The sequence below is a fragment of the Diadema setosum genome, chromosome 14, assembly GCF_964275005.1.
Source record: "Diadema setosum chromosome 14, eeDiaSeto1, whole genome shotgun sequence".
Taxonomy (NCBI): Eukaryota; Metazoa; Echinodermata; class Echinoidea; order Diadematoida; family Diadematidae; genus Diadema; species Diadema setosum.
The window spans coordinates 28,984,670-29,005,951 of record NC_092698.1 but is presented as its reverse complement, the minus strand read 5'-3'; the positions used below and the strand labels follow the sequence as shown (position 1 = coordinate 29,005,951).

At 38.3% G+C, this 21,282-nt stretch overlaps 1 protein-coding gene across 1 annotated transcript in view; it reads left to right on the top strand.

The window, feature by feature from the left end:
- LOC140238376 (angiotensin-converting enzyme-like) overlaps nucleotides 1–21,282 on the top strand; it is a 51,285-nt gene that overhangs the window by 12,551 nt on the left and 17,452 nt on the right. Inside the window, exons 2-5 of the mRNA XM_072318314.1 lie at nucleotides 16,426–16,581; nucleotides 17,478–17,565; nucleotides 18,005–18,148; nucleotides 19,542–19,733. Coding sequence (XP_072174415.1) covers nucleotides 16,426–16,581; nucleotides 17,478–17,565; nucleotides 18,005–18,148; nucleotides 19,542–19,733 — 580 coding nt within the window. The remainder of the gene's footprint in view (nucleotides 1–16,425; nucleotides 16,582–17,477; nucleotides 17,566–18,004; nucleotides 18,149–19,541; nucleotides 19,734–21,282) is intronic.

Genomic DNA, 21,282 nt, shown 5'->3' with positions numbered 1-21,282 from the left:
CGTGATTGGAATATAGAGAACTAAAAATAGAAATATTCTGGGAATTATTTTGTCATGTTCCTCTGCCCTACGATTGGAGTGGAAGTGACATCATCAATGACGATCTAGACGTCACAAAAATATCTTATGAATTTACTACTATACTCATTATGCATAAACAACCACAAAGAGGCAATAAGTAAAAGGATTATGCTGACAAATCAGAGTGACGTCGAACTGAAAAAATCCGTTTGCTGTAAGCCGACCCCTCGGGGCATCAATTCCATCAAACGCATCAGTGGCAAGTTCTTTGATGGAATTCCTTTCTAGTCTCGAAGGATAGATATGCGCACAACACTGATCAGTTATAGTACTGAATACCTCCTTGATTGTACTCTGCATCATTCTTAGTATTATTCATACACAAAGATTAAACGTGAATACAGAAGGGCTTTTTTTACACCAGCTTATGCCCCCCCCCCCCCAAAAAAAAAAAAAAAAAAAAAAAAAAAAAAACATTTCCTTCCATCGCACCGTATGAAATGATGGCGAAAAAAAAAGAATAACGAAAGTATGAAATACATGTGACTATATAGTATCTTGCTCCCATGCATTTTGCTCGTTTGCAAACATGTAAGCGACCATCTGTCATGCCATGACAATTGTATTAAAATTTCCTTCCATAATCGGCTATACCCTCGGAAATTATCACACAAGTATACACATTCACATGCATACACGCGTGAAAATACAAATGAGACGATGACGTTTTAATCCGAGTCAACAAGTTCAGAAAGTATGTTGTGATACAACTCGTTCCTTCTTAATGCAGACGGACCAGCTGAAAAACAAAGACAAAATAAAACAACACAAAAAGTACGGAATAAAGGACCAAAAAATTGTGATTAACTAAGCTAAAGTTCACTTTGATATGCAACGCGGGTGTTGTTAGAGCGCTATAATATTTCTAATCTTTAGTACAAGTATTGTTATCAGGGGATTGCGTGATTATCAAATTGTGTTTGTATTGGCATTCTACTTATTTGATGTACCACCTTACATATCAATATTGCAATGTAACAGCTGTCTTCCGTAATCGCTTTTACAAAGCAGTTCATATTCACTTTTAACATCTAATGCGTTGGAAAGAGATTTCTTCATTGTGTGTCAAGAAGATATAATCATCAATACTTTCCTAGCAGGCACAAAGTGTATAACAATTGCAGGAGTTGTCAGCTAATGAAGAGATTATCTGTAAATGAACCGACTGACTTAAAATTCAGGTCATACTGTGGTCCTTTAGCATCGAATTACATGACTCGTGTCCATACACAATATGCATACATAAACATTATGTATATATATTTTTTTAATATGAAAATTAATCTACAAGGTTTTTTAAATCATATAGCATTAACAATAATAAGAAAACAAAACTGCACATATGCACTTGCACCCTGACTCACCTTTGCACTGATGCATTTTGTAGCTACCCTACTCGGTTATATAATATTATATTAAATGATTTGTAAAGAAGTACAAGCCATATTGCTTTCCAGAGGCCGCCATCAAACTCTGTGCAAGCTTCAGCTTAAGATGACGGTCTCCTGCATATTGTATGTATTAATTCGATTGAATAAGCAATGATTTTCCAATTGTTTTTGTATGATTATAATTCACCTATTCATTAGTGATACATTATATGACATATATGATTATATTTATATTCATTTTGTGTTGGATATTAATGTGATTAGTGTTGGAAAATAATATTGTTTGTTACGTTGTATATACTTTGTGAAAAATGCAGCAATAAATCAAATCAAATCAAATCAAATCAAATCAAATATAAAGTGTGGCCAAACCAAGTGATGAACTTCGATTATGGTGTCAAGTGTCACGTCTGCCGTCAGCTGCTCTTTCTTGGGTCAGATGATGATGTCATCTGATCTTATTTCCATCTATTTTTTGTAATAATATTTCAAATTGTATTTTATTAATTATGATTCTAAAGTAAAATATGATACGTAATGCATGTATTGTATTTTGGTGATGCTGCATTCTGCCAAAAGATGTGAAATAAACTAGTCTTGAAACTTGAAACTTGAAGTATAGGGTTATTATCATGGTCTATATATGGTCAAAGACAGCTGGCGTCTGATTGGTATATCCTTAAGTTGCAAAGATAATATTTTCCGGAGGTTCGGAAGACAACAGTCTCAACAGATCATAATGCGACACTAAAGTACTCATTTTCATTTAAATGCTTTGATATGAGGGTCGTGTTTCAGGCGGGGAAACCCGACGTAAACTTGATTGTTGTCAACTAAACGTTGTTTTCGCGCCAATTTGTGGCCTTTCTTTCGATTTGCTGCGCTGCGCTTTATACTTGGATAAATATTTGTATTTTTGTGCACTCAAGCAAAATCCCAAGTAAATACTCCCTGTTGGCGAGCACTTTCTCGATTGTGTCCTGTGTGAGGTTGTTGAAGAAATATCCGAAATTCCCTATAAAGCAGGGCCCAAATCAAGCATGAGTGAATTGTGACAATACACCTGATTTGAGTTCATGATACATATGGGAATTCGGGATAACACTTTTTAGCGACGAAAATATATTCCAAGTTCAAGGAAACATCAGTGAGCGAGCGCCATTTTTACAGGGTTTAAAGGGATGAGATGAGATAAACATGAGGAAGAGATTCATGCTGATTTGCTGAGAAGTGACGAATGTCATCATTTCACCTAAGAAATATTGGAAGAGCTTAAAATGGCGACAGGAAGTTGTTGGTCATTGCATTTGGGTGGACGTACAAATAAGGTTACGTTAGTGATGTGTATGATGGTCAACTGAGTATTTTTTAACTATACAGATAAGTTCATGTGATCTTTAAACAATTCATAACAATCTAGCCAAAGTGGAAAGGGTGCACGTTAAGAGCTCAACACCCACGAGTCATACCGCCCACAAGTTATACAGCTCACGAGTCATACAGCCGACGAGTTAGACGCTAAGTGAAAAAATTCCCACGAGCTCACAAGTAAAATAGGCCCAGGAGCTTTACGGTCCAGTAACACGAGCTAGACACAAGGCAAACAACAAGAATAAGGCCCACGGGCTGTAGACACTAATAGGCAAACCACTGATCTCCCCTCAGAGGGGAGATCAGTGAGGCAAACAAGGCCCACACGCTTGACATTACATCACGGGGCTTAATTTACGCAGTCTCGGGACTTTTTTTTTCCTTATAATAGTGTCGAGCTTGAGGGCCTTATTATTTGCCTAGTGTGTAGCTCGTGGGCCTAATTTACTTGGTTTCTATATAGCTGCATAACTCGTGGGTGTTAAGTCATTGATCGTTTTCAGTGTCCAGCTCGTGGGTCGTGTATGACTTGTGGGTGCCTAGCTCGTGAGATGACCCTGTGGAACGTGCAAAAGGACATTGTCATGGTCCACATGACATCAAGGAAAGGTCCCATGTGCCTCACATCTGTCGCATCAAGATATTTAGTCGAATTGAAATTAGATTAATACTCAACTTGTAATACCAAAGTTATTAAAACTATAGAGAATAAACCTAAACTATAATACATGCACATACGGTCGTATGGTGTATAAAATGTCGCTAAATCCATTTGAAATATAATATGATCTTTCTTGCAACTCAGAGTACCTAGTACTACGAGACCGACGATGTGTCGTCAGTTGTTGTTGATGCCACATTTTGTTTAATTGTACTCGCTCTGACTGATTGATTTGTAATTGCGTGTAAAGTAGCGATCCTCTGACCCGCTATGACACGCAGGTTGAAGTTGAACATGTTCATTAGTCTTGTCTCACATGAGGAGAGACAACATGAATTCAAAATGAACTGTCCCTTGTGTCATAAACAAGTTAGATATATAATTGGAGGAAAATACGGAAGGACAATCAACATTGTTGAGAAATGTAATATGAATAAGAACTTGTAATTTTACAGTTTCACGTCATTTCACGAAATAGTGATATTGGTAGCAATCATGTAAATAAGATGAACTAGTGCTGATAGCACTTCCACTCGGTATTTGGTGTTGTACATTTCCTATAAAGTGAGACTCATGAGATTTTCAAAGGCAGCGTTTGAAGGTCTTTGCGACTAATTCTGTACATCCTGTAGACCACATCGCGTATATTAAACCTTTAATTACTAATATTCATAGTAGGTTTGAGTGCAAAATTTGTGCACGTACATCTCACTCAATGACACAGAAAGGGTCAAGAGTGAAATTTCTCCACGTCTCGCTGGAATGTTCTGCTGCGAGTATTCAGCATCGCCCTGATGGGCTCTGATGAGACGAGGGCTTGAGAGGCCAGAGGCATACCATCCAAGCTTGCCAGAGCGAGAAGCAAGATTAAAAAGGAATGGAGGGATAGCTTGTTTAAAGCTTTATATTTGACCTAGAATGAGCGCAAGATGTTTGTACGCTCGCAGGAACTTTCGGAACGCACCCTTGGGAACAGAATTTGAAAGCTATGAATATATTTACTGAGGTTGAAGTTTACCTCCTGTGTGCTCGGGGATCAAAATTAAGGTTATGACAACAGCTTCAAATTACTAATTGACAGATAGCAACTATTTGGAAGAGTGATTCACTTTTTTTTTCTCACAGCTATACGAAGATCATTTTAAGTGTATAATTATCATTTATAGCATCATTACGTGGCATGTTAGCGGAGAGGAAAAAAAAAACCAAAGCATAGATAAGAATGCCCGTATGATATGGATATTACACTATATTCAATTTTCTAGAAAACATAAATGAGACCATGCAGCGATTAGACTGTACAACGATTCTTATATAAAGCAGATCACAGAGCTCCACGAATCTGCAACCACAATCTCAAAGACTCTTTAGTGTTAACAAGATTTTCAGATCTTTCTCTCCGCATTTCGATTGTATGTATGTTTGTGTGTGCGTGCGTATATGTGTTTGTCAGTGTTCCAAGAACATTTCCAAATCAGAACAAACATTAAAAGTTTAAAACAGAAGTTGAACCTCATCTAAGTTATTTTTGATTCTGCCCCCCTAAAAGAAAAAATTAAAAATCGAAAGACAGAATAGAGAATTAACAAAAAGGCATTTAAGTGATAATTTTTGTAGTGGTTTTTCGCAACATCGTTTTGATGGTAGCTGGATTTCAAGCCTGAACCTGTGAAATCTGTTTTCCATTTCGTACACATGCACCTGTCCTATATAGCTAGTCCTCCCAAGAGCTATCATACGATAGAGTGAAAGCGCCCCATGATCGTGGTTTCGACCTATCCTAGACAGAAACAAAAAAGAGGGAAAAGAGGTCGTTTTGGAGAGGAAATCTCTGTGAAAAGGAGGCAGTATATCATATTCTTCGGCGACTTTGATTACATGAGCTGCCAAGGGTTCTCAATAGCGATTGTTTGGATAAGTCAGAGAACAGATGAGCGTTCAAGAGTTCAAAGACGTGTGCTACAATATTTCCAATTTCGATCATCTCTCTCGTTGAAAATTACGCCGGGCAGCCCTTGGGTTAGCCAGTTCAGAAGGTCAGTCATCGCATAAATGCAAAATCATCACTACCAGATTTGGAAAGCTCGTGATAGAGTGCAAATCAAAATCAAGTGAGGATGGGAGAGTCCCTTATCACTTGCAATAAATCAGATCCAACGATATACTATTACTTCGCACAAGCAGCAGTTTCATCAGGCATCAATCTTAGGTAATTGTGTTATTCGGGAAGGAAAAAATCACATTAAATCATGATCTCCCCATTCTTTGCAACAACTTACTGACTTATCACCAGATTAATACGAGATCTTGAATGGGAAGCTGTATCTCCAGATTAGATCTCCGAGCCATGTTTGACTGGTATATCCGTGCTGTCTTCTTCTACCACGAGGATATACAGTGAGAGGGGAAAATGATAGTTTAGTGATAAATTCTCCGGGAAACTCCTGCAGCGAAGGCGCTGACAATGCATACTCCAAGGAATAAATAATGAACTTTAGGACGCAATTTCGTTTTTCAAGTTGTCAGTTGACAAAATAAACTTTAGGAGTGTTGGCGCTGCGTGGATATATAGTGATGATAAGTTGCTCCTCAAGAAACATATAGTGATCTCAATGAAGAGACTGCCCTTGGGAAATTTGAGTGTCATCATCATCAGTATCATTTTCTTCCCATTTTTTCATTTATTTCATATCCAACAAGCATGTAATTGCAACAAGACATTTAAATTCACACACACACACAAAATCAGTACAACATTACAAAAAATTCTATGAACTGATATACAATAAATACTGTGACTTTTATGACAAATGCCGAATCAACTCCACAATCTTTATCATCAGCACTAGTCGTGGTACCTCGTCGTGATGGTTACCGTTGCTGTTGTTATTACATCGTTCGTAGCCGAGGGAGGTGAGACAATATAGTCGTGATAGCGGTAAAAAAAAAAAGGAATATAATGGCACTTCATGGTTCTAAGCAGAACATTTCTTACGATAAGGGGCTTGCATTAAAAGGATGTATAGAACGGTCTTTGGACCTCTCCGCTTGCATGAAATAATAAGTACGATTTTTTTTTCTTGCTTGCCAATCACAAATCATAGAAATCTGCCCAGTTAGCGGACTTTGGGTCCCCAAGTTATATATGATTCAAGGCTGTTGTTGCCAAAACGTTTGGTACAGTTTGGCATAGATAAAGTCCCAGCACCAGTGTCATCATCTCGAGGCCAAATTAGCAGAAAGGTTAACAAAGGTGGACAAAATGATACGAATTCATCAGTGATAGAATATGGATATAGTGGCATGTATAGTAGTAGTAGTAGTAGTAGTAGTAGTAGTAGTAGTAGTAGTAGTAGTAGTAGTAGTAGTAGAAGTAGTAGTAGTAGTAGTAGTAGTAGTAGTAGTAGTAGTAGTAGTAGTAGTAGTAGTAGTAGTAGTATATAGTAGTAGTAGTAGTGGTAGTAGTAGTAGTAGTAGTAGTAGTAGTAGTAGTAGTAGTAGTAGTAGTAGTAGTAGTGGTACATGTAGTAGTAATACTAATAGTAGTAGTTTGTAGTAGTGGTAGTAGTAGAAATAGTAGCAGAAGAGTAGTGTAGCATTGTTGTATAGCTCAGCATGAGCAGGAGTAGCGATATCAGAAGTACTTATAAATGCAGTTGTAGTTTCATCATTTCAAATAATTTCATATGATATCAATCAGCAAAATTCGCAGAAAATGGAAAACCATGAAAACCATGAAAATCATAAATCATATTATATGCAGGGGATGAATCCCATCTTTTCTATGATTTCACTCCATCCATAGACTCAATCTTGGTGAAATATATCATGGGTCGCTAATATAGAGTTGGTGTTTTAGTATCCATACCACCTAACCCTTCGATTTCAATTGATATTCACCCTTTTCCTTGATTACTTTCATTATTCATCCAATATGCAGTTGTTTTTCTTTTCTCAATCTGATACCTCCTTGGAAATTATAACGGAAAGGTTGATTGCACTTTCCAGTTCAAGGGCATTTATTCGCGCACTATACACACACACTCACACACACACACACACACACACACACACACACGCGCATACGCACACACACACGCACACACGCACACACACACACACACACACACACACACACACACACACATACAACCACGCACTCACACACAAACACAAATCAACCGGAACACTTGCGTGCCGTCACACAATCATAGTTACAATCCCGAAATTAATGAGAGTGCTTCTGATAGCGCGATGTGATTATGACTGAGAAAAATATTTGGCGGCGATACATCACAAAGTTGAAGTACATGTACGATTGAAACTCCTCTCGACACCCACAAATTTCATCATCAAAATGTGTTTACGTCAAACAATTTTGTTTGTCTCTCCCTGATTTACTTCTCTCTAGATTTTATCCTGGTATTTCTTGTCTTCTTCCATATACGCACTCATATCACTATCTGTCTCTGTATCTATTTGTCTGTCGTTTTAATTGTGTGTCTAATGATTGATACTGATTACTTTTCCAGTCGTCTGAATAGTCATCTACATGACAACAAACGCCTCTACCTTCACATTTCATACTGTGTCTGCACACACCTTCTTTCGCTCTGTCGTAAGAATATACAAGATCATGTGATTTTCGGTGTCTCTTACCTATATAGATACATAAGAACTTCACCCACCTGCATAATCTGTCTAGCAGTGCCTATAAACCTATTTTTTATTTATTGGTGTCTATCTACGCTACCTGCCTATGACGTCCTAGACAAGCTTTGAATAGCTTATGACGATCCACACAAAAATATATATGACATATTCCTTGCAAACTATCTATATTATTTGTGCATAATGTATGTGTATGCATTTTGTGAATGAATCAAATCATTTAAGTCAAATCAAACATGATAAAGGACCTATGCATGATTATGAAACGCATGTTAGATTGCGCGGACTTACACTGCCATGATCGTTATAATACGTGGCCAAAAATTGCAAATATTTGCAATTTATTTCATAATGTTTTTCTGCCATATTTTTCTTTCAGATTACGGTACTTGGATCTGCCCACAAAAGCTTCCAAGCAAATAGTCTGTCATCTGTCTATCAATGCTACTAGTAAACTACTAACAGAAAGACATCACATTCATATGCCATTTAAATTCACCATTGCATAAATTGCATGTTTCCACGTTACTATAAGTAATATGATTAGCAAATGCCATTGTTTGAACATATCCGAACTATAGTTTGTTAGTCATATCAAAAAGTAAGCAATGATCGACCGCTGATGACAATGAAAGAATTTTTGTTTGGAAGCTTCTTTCGACGGCGGATAATAATGATGAATTGATGATAATGATGATGATAATAATAACAATAATAATAATAATAATAGTAATAATAATAATGATGATGATGATGATGATAATAATAATAATAATAATAATAATAATAATAATAATAATAATAATTCAATTTATTTCTATTATATATATACATATATATATATATATATATATATATATATATATATATATATATATAATACATGATAACACAGTAATATGATAACTGGTCGAAATCGAAATGGGGCTGTACAAAGAGAAGTATGACCTACATGAAGCCCCGAATAATCAGTGTTTGTGAAAGAGAAACAGTGACTTAATGATACCAAATAAGGGAATAAAAGCAAATAAGGGAATGATAATAAAACATAGATATTATCATTATGACATGTATGACCCATACAAAGATATCCTGTAAGCCACACAAGTGATGGTCATGAAACTACAAATCAATTTGGTCAACAAGCATAGGTCCTTTAAGCATGTAAAAGTAATGAAGCAGACAGACACTGACTTACAGACGATCAAGCAGTCAATGTATAGGAGATGTTTTATGATGGCACACATTTCTTGCTCTTTCCCATGGCTTATGATGGTGCTGTTTGGGACATAGATTATACTAGTACAATATTTTGAATTATCATGATGGTGGAAATTATGTATTCATGACATTATGTTAAACTTTTTAAAGCATTTAGTTGTTCTACGTCGCACTCACTGTTTAAATTAGAGTACACTGTGAATCGCACTGTAAACCATAACTCCTCATTGCGAACACAGACACTTGAATCAATAAGACAATATTATCAGAAATAAGCTTACTCTACCACATTGATATCGCATCTGTAATTTTTCATTCACTCTCCTATAATCTATTATGTTTGGATAAAAAAAAAAAACACGCATCTCACTTTCAGAATAACGGCCATTGATTAGTCATCTGAGAGATAACATCGCGGGATTACATAAAAATATGTCAAAATCGTCGTTCTCCTCATACAGTCATAATATGGGTATTGTCGAGGCGGGGAAAACTAAAGTAACTTGATAAAGAACCAAAAAAAAAAAAAAGGGGGGGGGGTTCCAAAGATAGCTCAGGGGCAGTTGAAAAGTTATACTGCATTATGTATGTACGTATGTATCTTATTATGTACACTGCATGTTGTAATTAGTCCTAACAAATGGATAGGCATATTAGTAGAGCAGATAAGCCCTCAAAATCACGTGAATTGTGCAAAATTTGACTAAAGCATGAAACTTTCACCAGTGTTAGTACATACCATAAGATTTATTTTAAGATCGGGAGGTAAGTTTGATTTGACCTCTGATGACCTCCAGAGGTCAATGTACTTTAGATATCAGAAAATCGATGTTTTTAGACATTTGCAAATGATATATGGGATTATGTTGCACTAAACATGCATTTATACCACAGAGAAATCATTTCCAGATTCAACAGAGCACTGACAGGTTTTTACCTTTGACCTCTGATGACCTCCAGAGGTCAATGAACTTTAAATATCAAAATGTCGATGTTTTTAGACATTTGTGAATGATATATGTGGTTATGATTCACTAAACAGGCATCTATACTTCAGGGAAACCATTTTCTGATTCCACAGAGCATTGACAGGTTTTAACCTTTGACCTCTGATGACCTTTGGAGGTCAATGACCTCAAAATATTATATTGATCTGTGATGTCATTGGTTAATGGTAACAATTATTAAGATGTACAAAACAAGCATATCTGTCTTACAATGAAATTGTCTTCATATTCTAAAGAGCAGACAGGTTTCTACCTTTGACCTCTGATGACCTTGAGAGGTCAATGACCTCAGAATATCAGAATATTGAAGTATGACATCATTGGTGAAAGGTCAAACATGGTAAAGATGTACAAAACAAGCATATCTGTGTACAATGACATCATCTTCATATTCCAAGGCACACAGACGAGTTTCTGCCTTTGACCTCTGATGATCTCGAGAGGTCAATGACCTCAAAGTATCAGAATAGTTTGGCATCATCAATGGTTAACATGATGATGTTTTAGAGAGCACTCGTAGGCCCTGTTTATTAACGAGCCATTACCGTTCACCTATGAAAATCACACAAGGTCAAATACCTCGAATGAAATGTGAGGATGTTAATATTGATATTGCGATAGTTAATAGTTAATAATTGTTTATAATGTAGGGCTTACAAACCATGCATTTCTGTTACCAAAAAAGTGGCTTCTCATTCCGCAGAACTTTTCAGGTAATTATCTAAGTCGGGTATGTGCACAGAGCAAGGGGTGTCGATCTGTTTTCACGTGTGGGGGGGGGAACTTGGAAAATATGTAAAAGCATAAGTTCATGGTGCAAAGGAATGAAGCGGGGGGGAGGGGGAGGATGTGGGTGGGGGATTGGATTTTTGCAGGTTTAGACCTGAAATCAGTGATTCAGTGTAGCTCTTGTTTAATGTGTGCGTCATCACTTATACGGAAGTTGATGGGGTGTGGGCGCATCTCACCTACCCTCCTCCCAAAGACGAAGTTTTTTGGGGGTTTTTTTTTAAGAATCTGATGCATACGTTTTGGGGAATATTTGGAAAATTATGGATCACCAAGGTGTATCAAGTCTATATGGATGGGAACCCAGCAAGCGCAGCGTTGGCGAGGGTAGGGTATTCCACTCCCATTCGACAGAGCTCTTGTATTTTGAGAAATGAGATTCAACGACCTGGCACACAGGCACTTTTGAAGGAATACCTCGAAATTGTATCAAAAAGGTGTAGTAAGTCAGCCATCTATGGAGGAAGACCAATCGACAGAAGGATGTGGGTGGAGGTATCCCCCTCCCACATTATGGAGCTTTTGCATTCTTTTGTTTGCAATTCAATGATCTCGTGCCACTCTTGGTTGAACTACCATTTTGAAAAAGTCCATACCCAAATGTGTAGCCATAATCAATGCATGGAGGAGAGGTTGATACAGCAAAAGGAGGGTATGAAAGGGGCTGTCCCCCAATCCTTCCCATGCGAGGGAGCCTTTGCAGTAAGAATAGAAATGTTAAAAAAAAATCTAGTATACACATTTATGATGGAATATTTGGGAAATTATCAGTAAAAGGAGTGTACCAAATCTAAGGGTAGAAACCGAGGAGGGATTGTTAATTGAAAGATACACTACCCCCTCCAACAAGAGGGATTTTCTTTAATATGTCGGAACTGAAATTAAAGATCTAGTACATACTTTGTGATGATATAGAACAAAAAATGTCTTTTTTGACAGAAAATGAATTGTCACTGAACATTTCAGCTATATATAGCTGAAATGTTCAGTGACAATTCATTTTCTGTCAAAAAAGTGAGAAAAAAAATCTCAATCTCAGGAAATACTTGGAGGCACAGTTTTATGTCCCCACCATTCCCCCTCCCATATTTTCTCGGGAGGCGGGGCAAATGCCTCCTGCCCTCCAAAATGAACAATCGTGCATATATAGGAAAGCCTTTTCATCTTTGGAATTCAAATAAAAATATCTCTTAAAAACATTTTTCATAGAATAAGGGAAATTATCATTCCCCAAAGTATGTTATATCTGTGGAAGGAACCAAGCAGGGGGAAGGAGTCTATCGAAAGGAGATATCCCCTCTCACAGAAGGGAGATTTTGCATTTCAGAATTAAATTTTAACAATCCGATGCACACTTAAAGTGAAAAACTTGGGCAGTTTTATGTCTAAAAAGCAAAAAACAAAAAAACAACAAAAACTAACAACAACAAAACATAGTCCACATCTCAGAAGTAATGGGGTGGGGGTCAACTATCCCTGCCACCACCCCACCCCTCCTCCAAACTGATGCCCCGGTATGTGCATGTGTTTTATTCCACTTGTTGAAAAGAAGAGAGAGTTTTAAGAAACAATATTGTTCAGTGGTCGCTATCCCAGTCAAGTTAATTGTTTATCAATAAGGTGATTTCCTTCACTTGTATACCTTAAGATGATGTAGGCCTGGTATTTGCCTTGCACGTTATTACATCTATTTCTTTTTTAGTATTCTCGTTTATATTTTGATGTGAAAGTTGTTTACTTTGCCACTATTTTATTTGTACATAGAAAAACTAATCCAAGACTGAAAATGAAACTGATACAATATTTAATGATTAACATGATGCACATATTGTGTATTTCTATAGCAATAAAAGTGAGCAATTCAAAAGGCGTGTACTCATTTCACATGAACATTAGCGATGATCCTCTGACCCCTGGAGGATATTGAAAGATATGCATCAAAATGTAAGAATATTGATGTCTGGTCTCATTGGTTTGTAATGGCCAGCTGCTTATGAAATAATAATTATATTTAAAAAAAAATGCATTTTGTGTGTGTGTGTGTGTGTGTGTGTGTCCAAAATTGTATGCAGAGTATTCCACACACAGTTCAATTTTGACTTCCATCTAGGACAATGAGCGGTTACTTTTTTCTCAACTACACTGTAATATCAAAATCTATTGAAAAAACACGATGGCGGCTGGGTCTAACACATTATCATTCCTTTTCGTTGGAGATCCATGCGGGATGGTCAAAACAAACATAAAAAATAGATATCTCAGACCTAATTGTTATAACAAAGCATCATATCCTCATATACCCAACCCAACCCTCTATGCCCAGACAATGTAAACCACCCCATGGACTTACTTGGAGCTTTAGAATATCCTTTGTCAACAGAGAGAGATATCCAAACCTTTGCAGTGCCGACTAAGATCTGCCATGGAACTGATTGGTATTGGCTCTGCATCATTGACAGCAGATCTCGTTTCCTATTCTCCTTCTTCTTCTTCTTCTTCTTCTTCTTCATTATACTGTGTAATCTTGTAATATTCTGCCATGGAGCCTTTTCTTAATTGGTTAAAGAAGGTATCCAAAGAGCTATATGAAGCAAAAAACAACAAACAAATGCAAAAACAAAAAGAGAGACATATGTATCTTTGATAACAGAGCTGAATATTGAGTATCTCTCTCCTGAAGTGTTTCAAAGAGATACAAGAGACAGTGGCCGAGAGTAGCCGCCACCTTTTTTGGGAGTAGGCCTACTTTGTGTTCTTGCAAATGATGCCTGACATTTTTGGTCATTTGCCCTTTTTGAAGAATGCAGCAATAGAGCCACAACTTCCTGCGGAGTGAATATTGTGGGGTTCTTGATGCAGAACATCATCGCTGAATTTGCCTGAGCTGTACTTTCTTACAGGGATTGCCATTGTAGTTTTGTTTTGTTTTGCTTTGTTTTGTTTTTCAAGTGTGGCTGTAACACTGCTTGTTTTGCATATGATGGTCATTGCAGCTAAAGAGTGCATATCTTCTCTGGATCATTCCAAACTTCATGATGTTTCACCTGGGTGAATGGATCCCAGATGATGCATGCATATTCCAGGACAGTCCTGAGCGGCATGGAGTAGCAAAACACCTGAACTTTATGATACTCGTATCTTCGTCTGGAGAGAGTCTTTGGTTGAAGTATAACCTTTTTAAGCTGCTGTGGCGATTTGCTTCCAGCTGAGCCTCCTATTGGAACTCCAAAATATTTTGCACAATCCGCTTTCTCCATGGTTTGCCATGAATGCTTATCTATTCCCTGGGTAGGTCTCGGATGGCAATAGCTAGTTGCAATACACAGGATTGCTTCATGTGGAATGCATGTTGGGCCTCACAGTATGTCGAAGTTTTCAAGATGGTCCATGATGTCGCAGCTGTGGACTGTATACTCCAGGACCATGAGTCATTCATCGCAGTCATACTGTAACAACCCACCAGCTTTACACTGGCCAATACGGCCCACCAGCTGGAAACTATGCAAATATTGCCCATGAGCTTGACACTTAGGCAAACCAGTCCCATAATGAGTCCGACAAATGGGGGAAAAGATCTATGAGACTTACACTGAATAGATTAAACACTCTGTATATCAGTCTCGTGGGCCTTGTTTTCCTCGAGTGTCGAGATAATGGCCATATTTGCCTATATTTGCTAGTCTACATAACTAACCCAAACATAACAGTTGTATTTGAGGTCACTGCCATCACTCAAGAAACTTAAGCTTATTTCTGAAGTAATTGACCTCTCACATTTCAGAGACCTGTTACTATAAACCAATGTTCTGTGGAATATGCATACATACTTTGATCAAAACATCAGTGCGTGATTTGTACATGATTAAGCATTTACGATTACACCAATGAAGCCAAACATCAATACAGGTAAGCCTACACATGTGACCTCAGTGACCTCTCATTGTCCTGAGAGGTCAAAGTTGGATATAATGCACAGGCTAATGACCAATGTTCCATGGAATGACAAGATTCTTCTATTATAGCATAAATGATTGTACATCGGGTATTACAAAGTTGACCATTGACTATACATAGAATATCAATATTCTGATATTTTGAGGTCATTGACCTGTCACCTTCCTCAGAGGTCAAAGGTAGAGACACGTGAGTAATTTCTCTTGCTCTGTGGAATAGGAAAACAATTCAATTGTAATACAAATGAATATAACATCTAAATCATGTTTGTCATCAACCAATTGCACCAAATATCAATGTTCTGACATTTTGAGGTCATTGGCCTCATCATAGGTCATCTGAGGTCATCAGAAGTCAAAGGTAGAAATCTGACTCGAAAGGCTCAGTGGAACATTGAGGCAATTCCTCTTACAAAAATTAGTTTTTAGTACATAATTATCGTGTTTCAGTTATGAGTGACGCTTTAAAATATCAATTTTCTGACATTTTGAGGTCATTGACCTCTGAAGGTCATCAGAGGTCAAAGATAGAAACCTGTCAGGGCTCTGTGGAATATAAAGACAATTTCACTGTGACAAAAATTAAGTTTTAGTACATCATTACTGTGTTTTATCATTAACCAATGATGCAAAATATCAATTTTCTGACATTTTGAGGTCATTGACCTCTGGAGGTCATCAGAGGTCAAAGGTAGAAACCTGTCAGGGCTCTGTGGAACATAAAGACAATTTCACTGTGACAAATATTAAGTTTTAGTACATCATTACTGTGTTTATCATTAAACAATGACGCAAAATATCAATTTCCTTAGATTTTGAGGTCATTGACCTCTAGAGGTCATCAGAGGTCAATTCAGACTTACCTCCCGATCTTAAAATTAATCTTATAGCATGTACTAACAATGGTGAAAGTTTCATGCTTTAGTCAAATTTTGCACAATTCTTCGGCTTATCTGCTCTACTATATGTATATGTATAATATGAATATGTATATATATATATATATATATATATATATATATATATATATATATATATGTATATATATATATATATATATATATATATATATATATATATATGTATATGTATGTGTACAAGCTGTATGTATGTATATGCGCATGTAGGGCCCTATATGTGTATGCATATATGTATGTATGTATGTGCGTCTCTATCCATTGTACACCTAACTTGCTAGATATCTACATATAAAATATTTCAAAAATCGATATAACGATATCCTTAATTTCTACCGCTTCTGTTTTTAACCTCTCTCGCAGGTTGCAGCGAGCTTGGAAGCATCGGCCTTCTCAGCTGAGATGCGACTCGAGGCTCTCAAGTTCAACCGGACGGGGTTCTCTTTCGACACGGAGCGCCAGCTCAACAAACTCGTCTACGTGGGTGATGCTGCCCTTGCAGATCAAGAACTAGAAGAGGTATAAAACAGATTCATGTAATAAGTTTTCTCAAAGATCGTACACGTGTACGATCTTTGGTTTTCTCACTTCATGCAATAATACAGTCAACCCTGAGGTCATTCGTCTATAGCGGTCACCTGTCTATAACTGCCGCCTTTCCGTGTTCCTTGACTGGCCGTTAGAGACAGGTTTGACTTTCTAACTTCCACCCAATGCGCCTAAAAAATGGGTGAAAATTCGCCAAACCTATTCCAACTGCAACCACTAAAACTCTCTGTCCTGCTTATACCGGCACGACTGTTGTATGTTTCGAAATGTTGATGAATTATAGCTCATTCTCGTTGATACACTTTTTTATTTCTTATATTTTTTATAAGTTAATTTTCTTTAATTAATTCAAGTATGAACGTTCCTATACGTAATCTTTATTAGCAGAAAATAATACGTTTAAAATCAGAGTAATACGATGCAATGTGTGAATGCGCAGAGATTAATCGACAACATTGAATGTAGTGATACAATTTAGTGCTTTTATAGGGTATTCTTAAAATATGACACCTGTTTCTTCCCTTAGTAAGATTAACTTAAGATGCTCTGTATACTGCATATATATACAACGAGTTACAAAGATATGAAATGTTTAGCCATGTCTTCAGATGACCTGGAAGTCTCCTTGATTCTGTTATTTGCGTCTCCTTCTTCTGAAATAGAACTGTGCCTGCTAATGGTGGAGAAACTGTATACTGATTATAGGTATACCAGTGTTGGGTGACTCTTTGATATCTATTTCCATGTTGGCTGGTTTTTGTTCTTGTTGTTTTTTTCCTGTTTAGAATGCAAGCAAGATTATGTCAGCCTGTATGAGAGCCTTATTTTTAAGCTCTTTTGAATCTTCTTTCTGTTTTTTATTGCAGCTGACCAACCTGCTTGCTAACATGGAGACCCGCTACTCGACCGGAAAACCGTGCAAAGAAGACGGCACATGTTACTCGCTGGAGCCTGGTATAAAATGATTCTGGTGTTCGATAAATTTTAGTTAGATACAATTCTGACAGAGTGCGTTATGGTGTGTGGTATAAATACAGAGATGTGATGGAGCTAGTGACAGGTATTAATGTAGTTCCTGCATAGTTTCTGCCAGTTTTCGTAATACATCCCATAGGAATCCTGATTAGTAAATGTGACCAATGAAGGGGCAATATTGCAGCTACCAAAATAACGACCAGATCGAAGTATGACCATTGCTTTTATAGTTACTGCGTCATGGCTATTGCAATTATTGAACGGAATTTGCATTTATTTCGCATGGTACTGGGGAGGGGGGCTTCGGTATGTGTCATTGCTGTTTTGTGATTGTTTTTGTTTTTTAATCTGGACCTGGTCCAGTTAGATAAGGTACAGAGGTTGACCCTAGTTTTCTGGTTATCTCCTGCACCGGTAGATCTGACTCGTATAATGGCCACGTCTCAGGACTACGCGGAACTCTACTGGGCGTGGGATGCCTGGCGGGCTGAGGTCGGCGCGCCGGCGAGGAGTGACTACGCCCGCTACGTGGAACTTAAAAATGAGGCAGCTCAAGCGAACGGTATTGTGAAGTCATTATACCCATTAACAGTCGATCTTGAGAAATGCTTCATTATCACAAATGTGCTTATGTTATAAAAGGCATATTGAAAGTGAAGATCCAACAGAAATTAGACACGCTGACAACTGCGATAAAACCTTGTGATCTTGTATGTCCCTTGTATGTCCCCTTTGTGTCTCATTCACTTTTTTAATGCCACTTGAAGGGAATTAGCTTCAGAAATTAGCAGACAGATGTGTCACGTGTACTTTGGAAAATTGAATCGGAACCTTACATTCTTTAAAGAAGAGAGGGATCCACATATCGAACTAGTGAGTAACCCGTCACTTATGACATATTCACTTACAGGTACGTTACCATGGTAACAGTTACTTTGTATCATCAGGTGAAAAGCTTTTAGGATGGAGACTGACCGTGTCCTGTAAAGTTCAAAACAATAAGAATTCACTGCTGCCGTGACGGAGCCCGATGACGCGAGTATATTTACAGTGAGAATCTAATTAGAATCATATTTTATCTAACGGTTGAGCTTTTATTATTCTTTCATCATGTAAACTGTCGCCCATGATTTATCTGACACGAACTAATGAGCACACAAACACTGCTATAAAACCATTAGCTTGACTACTCGAAAGCCGCTCAGTGGGTTCTGCCGCCAAGCAGAGACTATAGCAACACTTCAGGCACACTTGAGGGAGATTTTTCTTCCCCTTCTTCCGACTGTCGCATAACCCTGGGCGGCTGAGGCTTTTGAGCTTCGCCCTTCGAAGCAGGAAATGTCGCCTTTGAATTGGGAAGATATATAATCAGAGGCTCCATCATGGTCAATTTGCTCTAAACCATCGCTCTTTAATTTCGGATATGACGAGTTCCCCCTTAATAATTCAAAATTCCACCATAGTTGGCAGTTATTGACACCACGCCAGGTCTATTATGTTGTTGCGCCCTTGCAGACAAAGGTAAAACCTGCATCTAAACCTGCCTCTCCTCCGTCACCATGGCGACGCCAGAGAACGGGGATTCGCCGCATCACCTTTAAGTTATTGTTGCACCTGTGGTACACGTTGGATAGCATTGACTTGTCACCATACGTTGTATAGTAATTATGATTGATGTCTCGCATTATTTACTCATCTTGGTAAGAATGATTCTCTTCTTCTTTCTCTACCATGAGTGATAACCTGTATCGCTCACCTTCTCTTCCTCTCTCCTCCCCCACCTCCTCCTCCTCTATCTATATATACTTTCCTATCCTCTCGCTCTCATTTCCTCTCTATTGTTTTCCTGCCGGCATCACTGATACTCACATCCATCTTTTCTTATGTTCTGTGATCTCCCTCTCTCCATCCCCATGTCCCTCCCCTCCCACCTCTGTTGGCCGTACCTTCCACAGATCAACCGGACAATGGCGCGTATTGGCGATCATGGTACGAGGTGGACGATCTGGAGGATCAAGTTGAGGATCTGTACAATACGCTGTCGCCCCTCTATAGGAATCTGCACGCTTACGTCCGCAGGAAGCTCTACGACGTCTACGGACCGAGGTTCATCAACCTTCGGGGACCCATACCGGCTCATGTGCTTGGTAAGACTATTATCAATGTGCGCAGAATCTGTCCCCTTACCCACTCCTATCCCCCTCCCCAACATACATCTCCTCCACAAAGGATGATTAAAGATTGATAATAAGTGTCGATGAAAGGCAATAGATACTGTCGGGGGGGGGGGGGGGAGAGGGTGACTCTGCATCTATACCCCTAGCCTGTATAGTTTGAAAACACACAGGCGCGCGCACACACACAATGCACACATAGGCTGAAAAGGACACCTCAAGTAAACAATGAGTGACTTCAGTAAATGTCACATGTTCTCGATACGAGATCAAAGTAAACCCATAAATCGATTGGGAAATATTAAAATAGATTCATGTCAACGTTACTGATGTGCTAATCGCAGCGAACTTTGTTGATGACTTAACACAGTTTAATTGACTATCGAAAATGCATTCGATTCAGCTTCTGTTTGTCAAACTCCATCGCGACCTACGTGATAATGTTCCATAATGATGCCATGACGCTATTGTCATATGGGAAGTACTTCTCCTCGTTGATATAGTGTACAAGAAATTATCAGGACACACGAAAAGGAAAAGATGAGGAAAATGTAATGCCTAACTAAAACAGCTAGAATTTTCCTCCAGTTAGATATCATGGAGAATTGAACTGCACAGCATTGTGACATTTTGCCCTCGTGCGTGCATTGAGTTAATCTCTTTATCTCTTAAATTGGTTCATAAAAGGGAAGGCGGATTCATGACCTTTACACAACAATTATAAAACTAGTGCTGTTGCACACTGCACTATACAATACCGATTTGTTCCCCTAAATTGCTAAATCATGATTTCACGTGATAAAGTATATCATGAAATCAGTCGACTTCTGCAAACAATGCCTCAATAATACGATAATTGACATTTAGAGCACCACGAACGCAAGCGAAATTGCGCTTCAGAGTTCAGATCCAATTTATGACGGTAGGATTGTAATACTGCAATGTTGTACACGTGTAGGCCACAATAATGATTCTTGGAGTCAGCCGACTATTTGTGTCTGTAATTGCAATGGAGTCTTTCGAGCTGCGTTTACACCATGTTCCCGGCGGCCACGGCAGCCCCGTTTGCCAGAAACGTTAATAGTGCGCCGTGGGTTTAGATGAGACATCTCCTGCATTTCCCCCTTTGCATTCTAGTCTTGTTCAATCCAGTCCTGGCCCTGGTAAACATATAGCTATCAGACGCTGTTCTTTCGGCGTCTGGCCAGGCTAGACTATTAATACTTTCAGTAACCCGCAACGGACAGCCTCCGAGTTTTGTTGCGGCCTATTACATGCATCCCCGTTTTGCTGCGTTCACCCCGTTTTATCACTGCATACAAGATTCCTCATTGGCACCGGCACTGCCGTGGCATTTTTTTTTTTTTTTGACAGTTAAAAAATCTGACAAGGCATATCACGGCAATCACGGCCTGTCGCGTTTGCCTATCCCGTCTCACCGCGTTGTTTCAAGTCCATTCCGTTTTGTCCACGAAGGCCTGAAACGAAGCTGCCGTGATTGCCAGGAACATGGTGTAAAAGC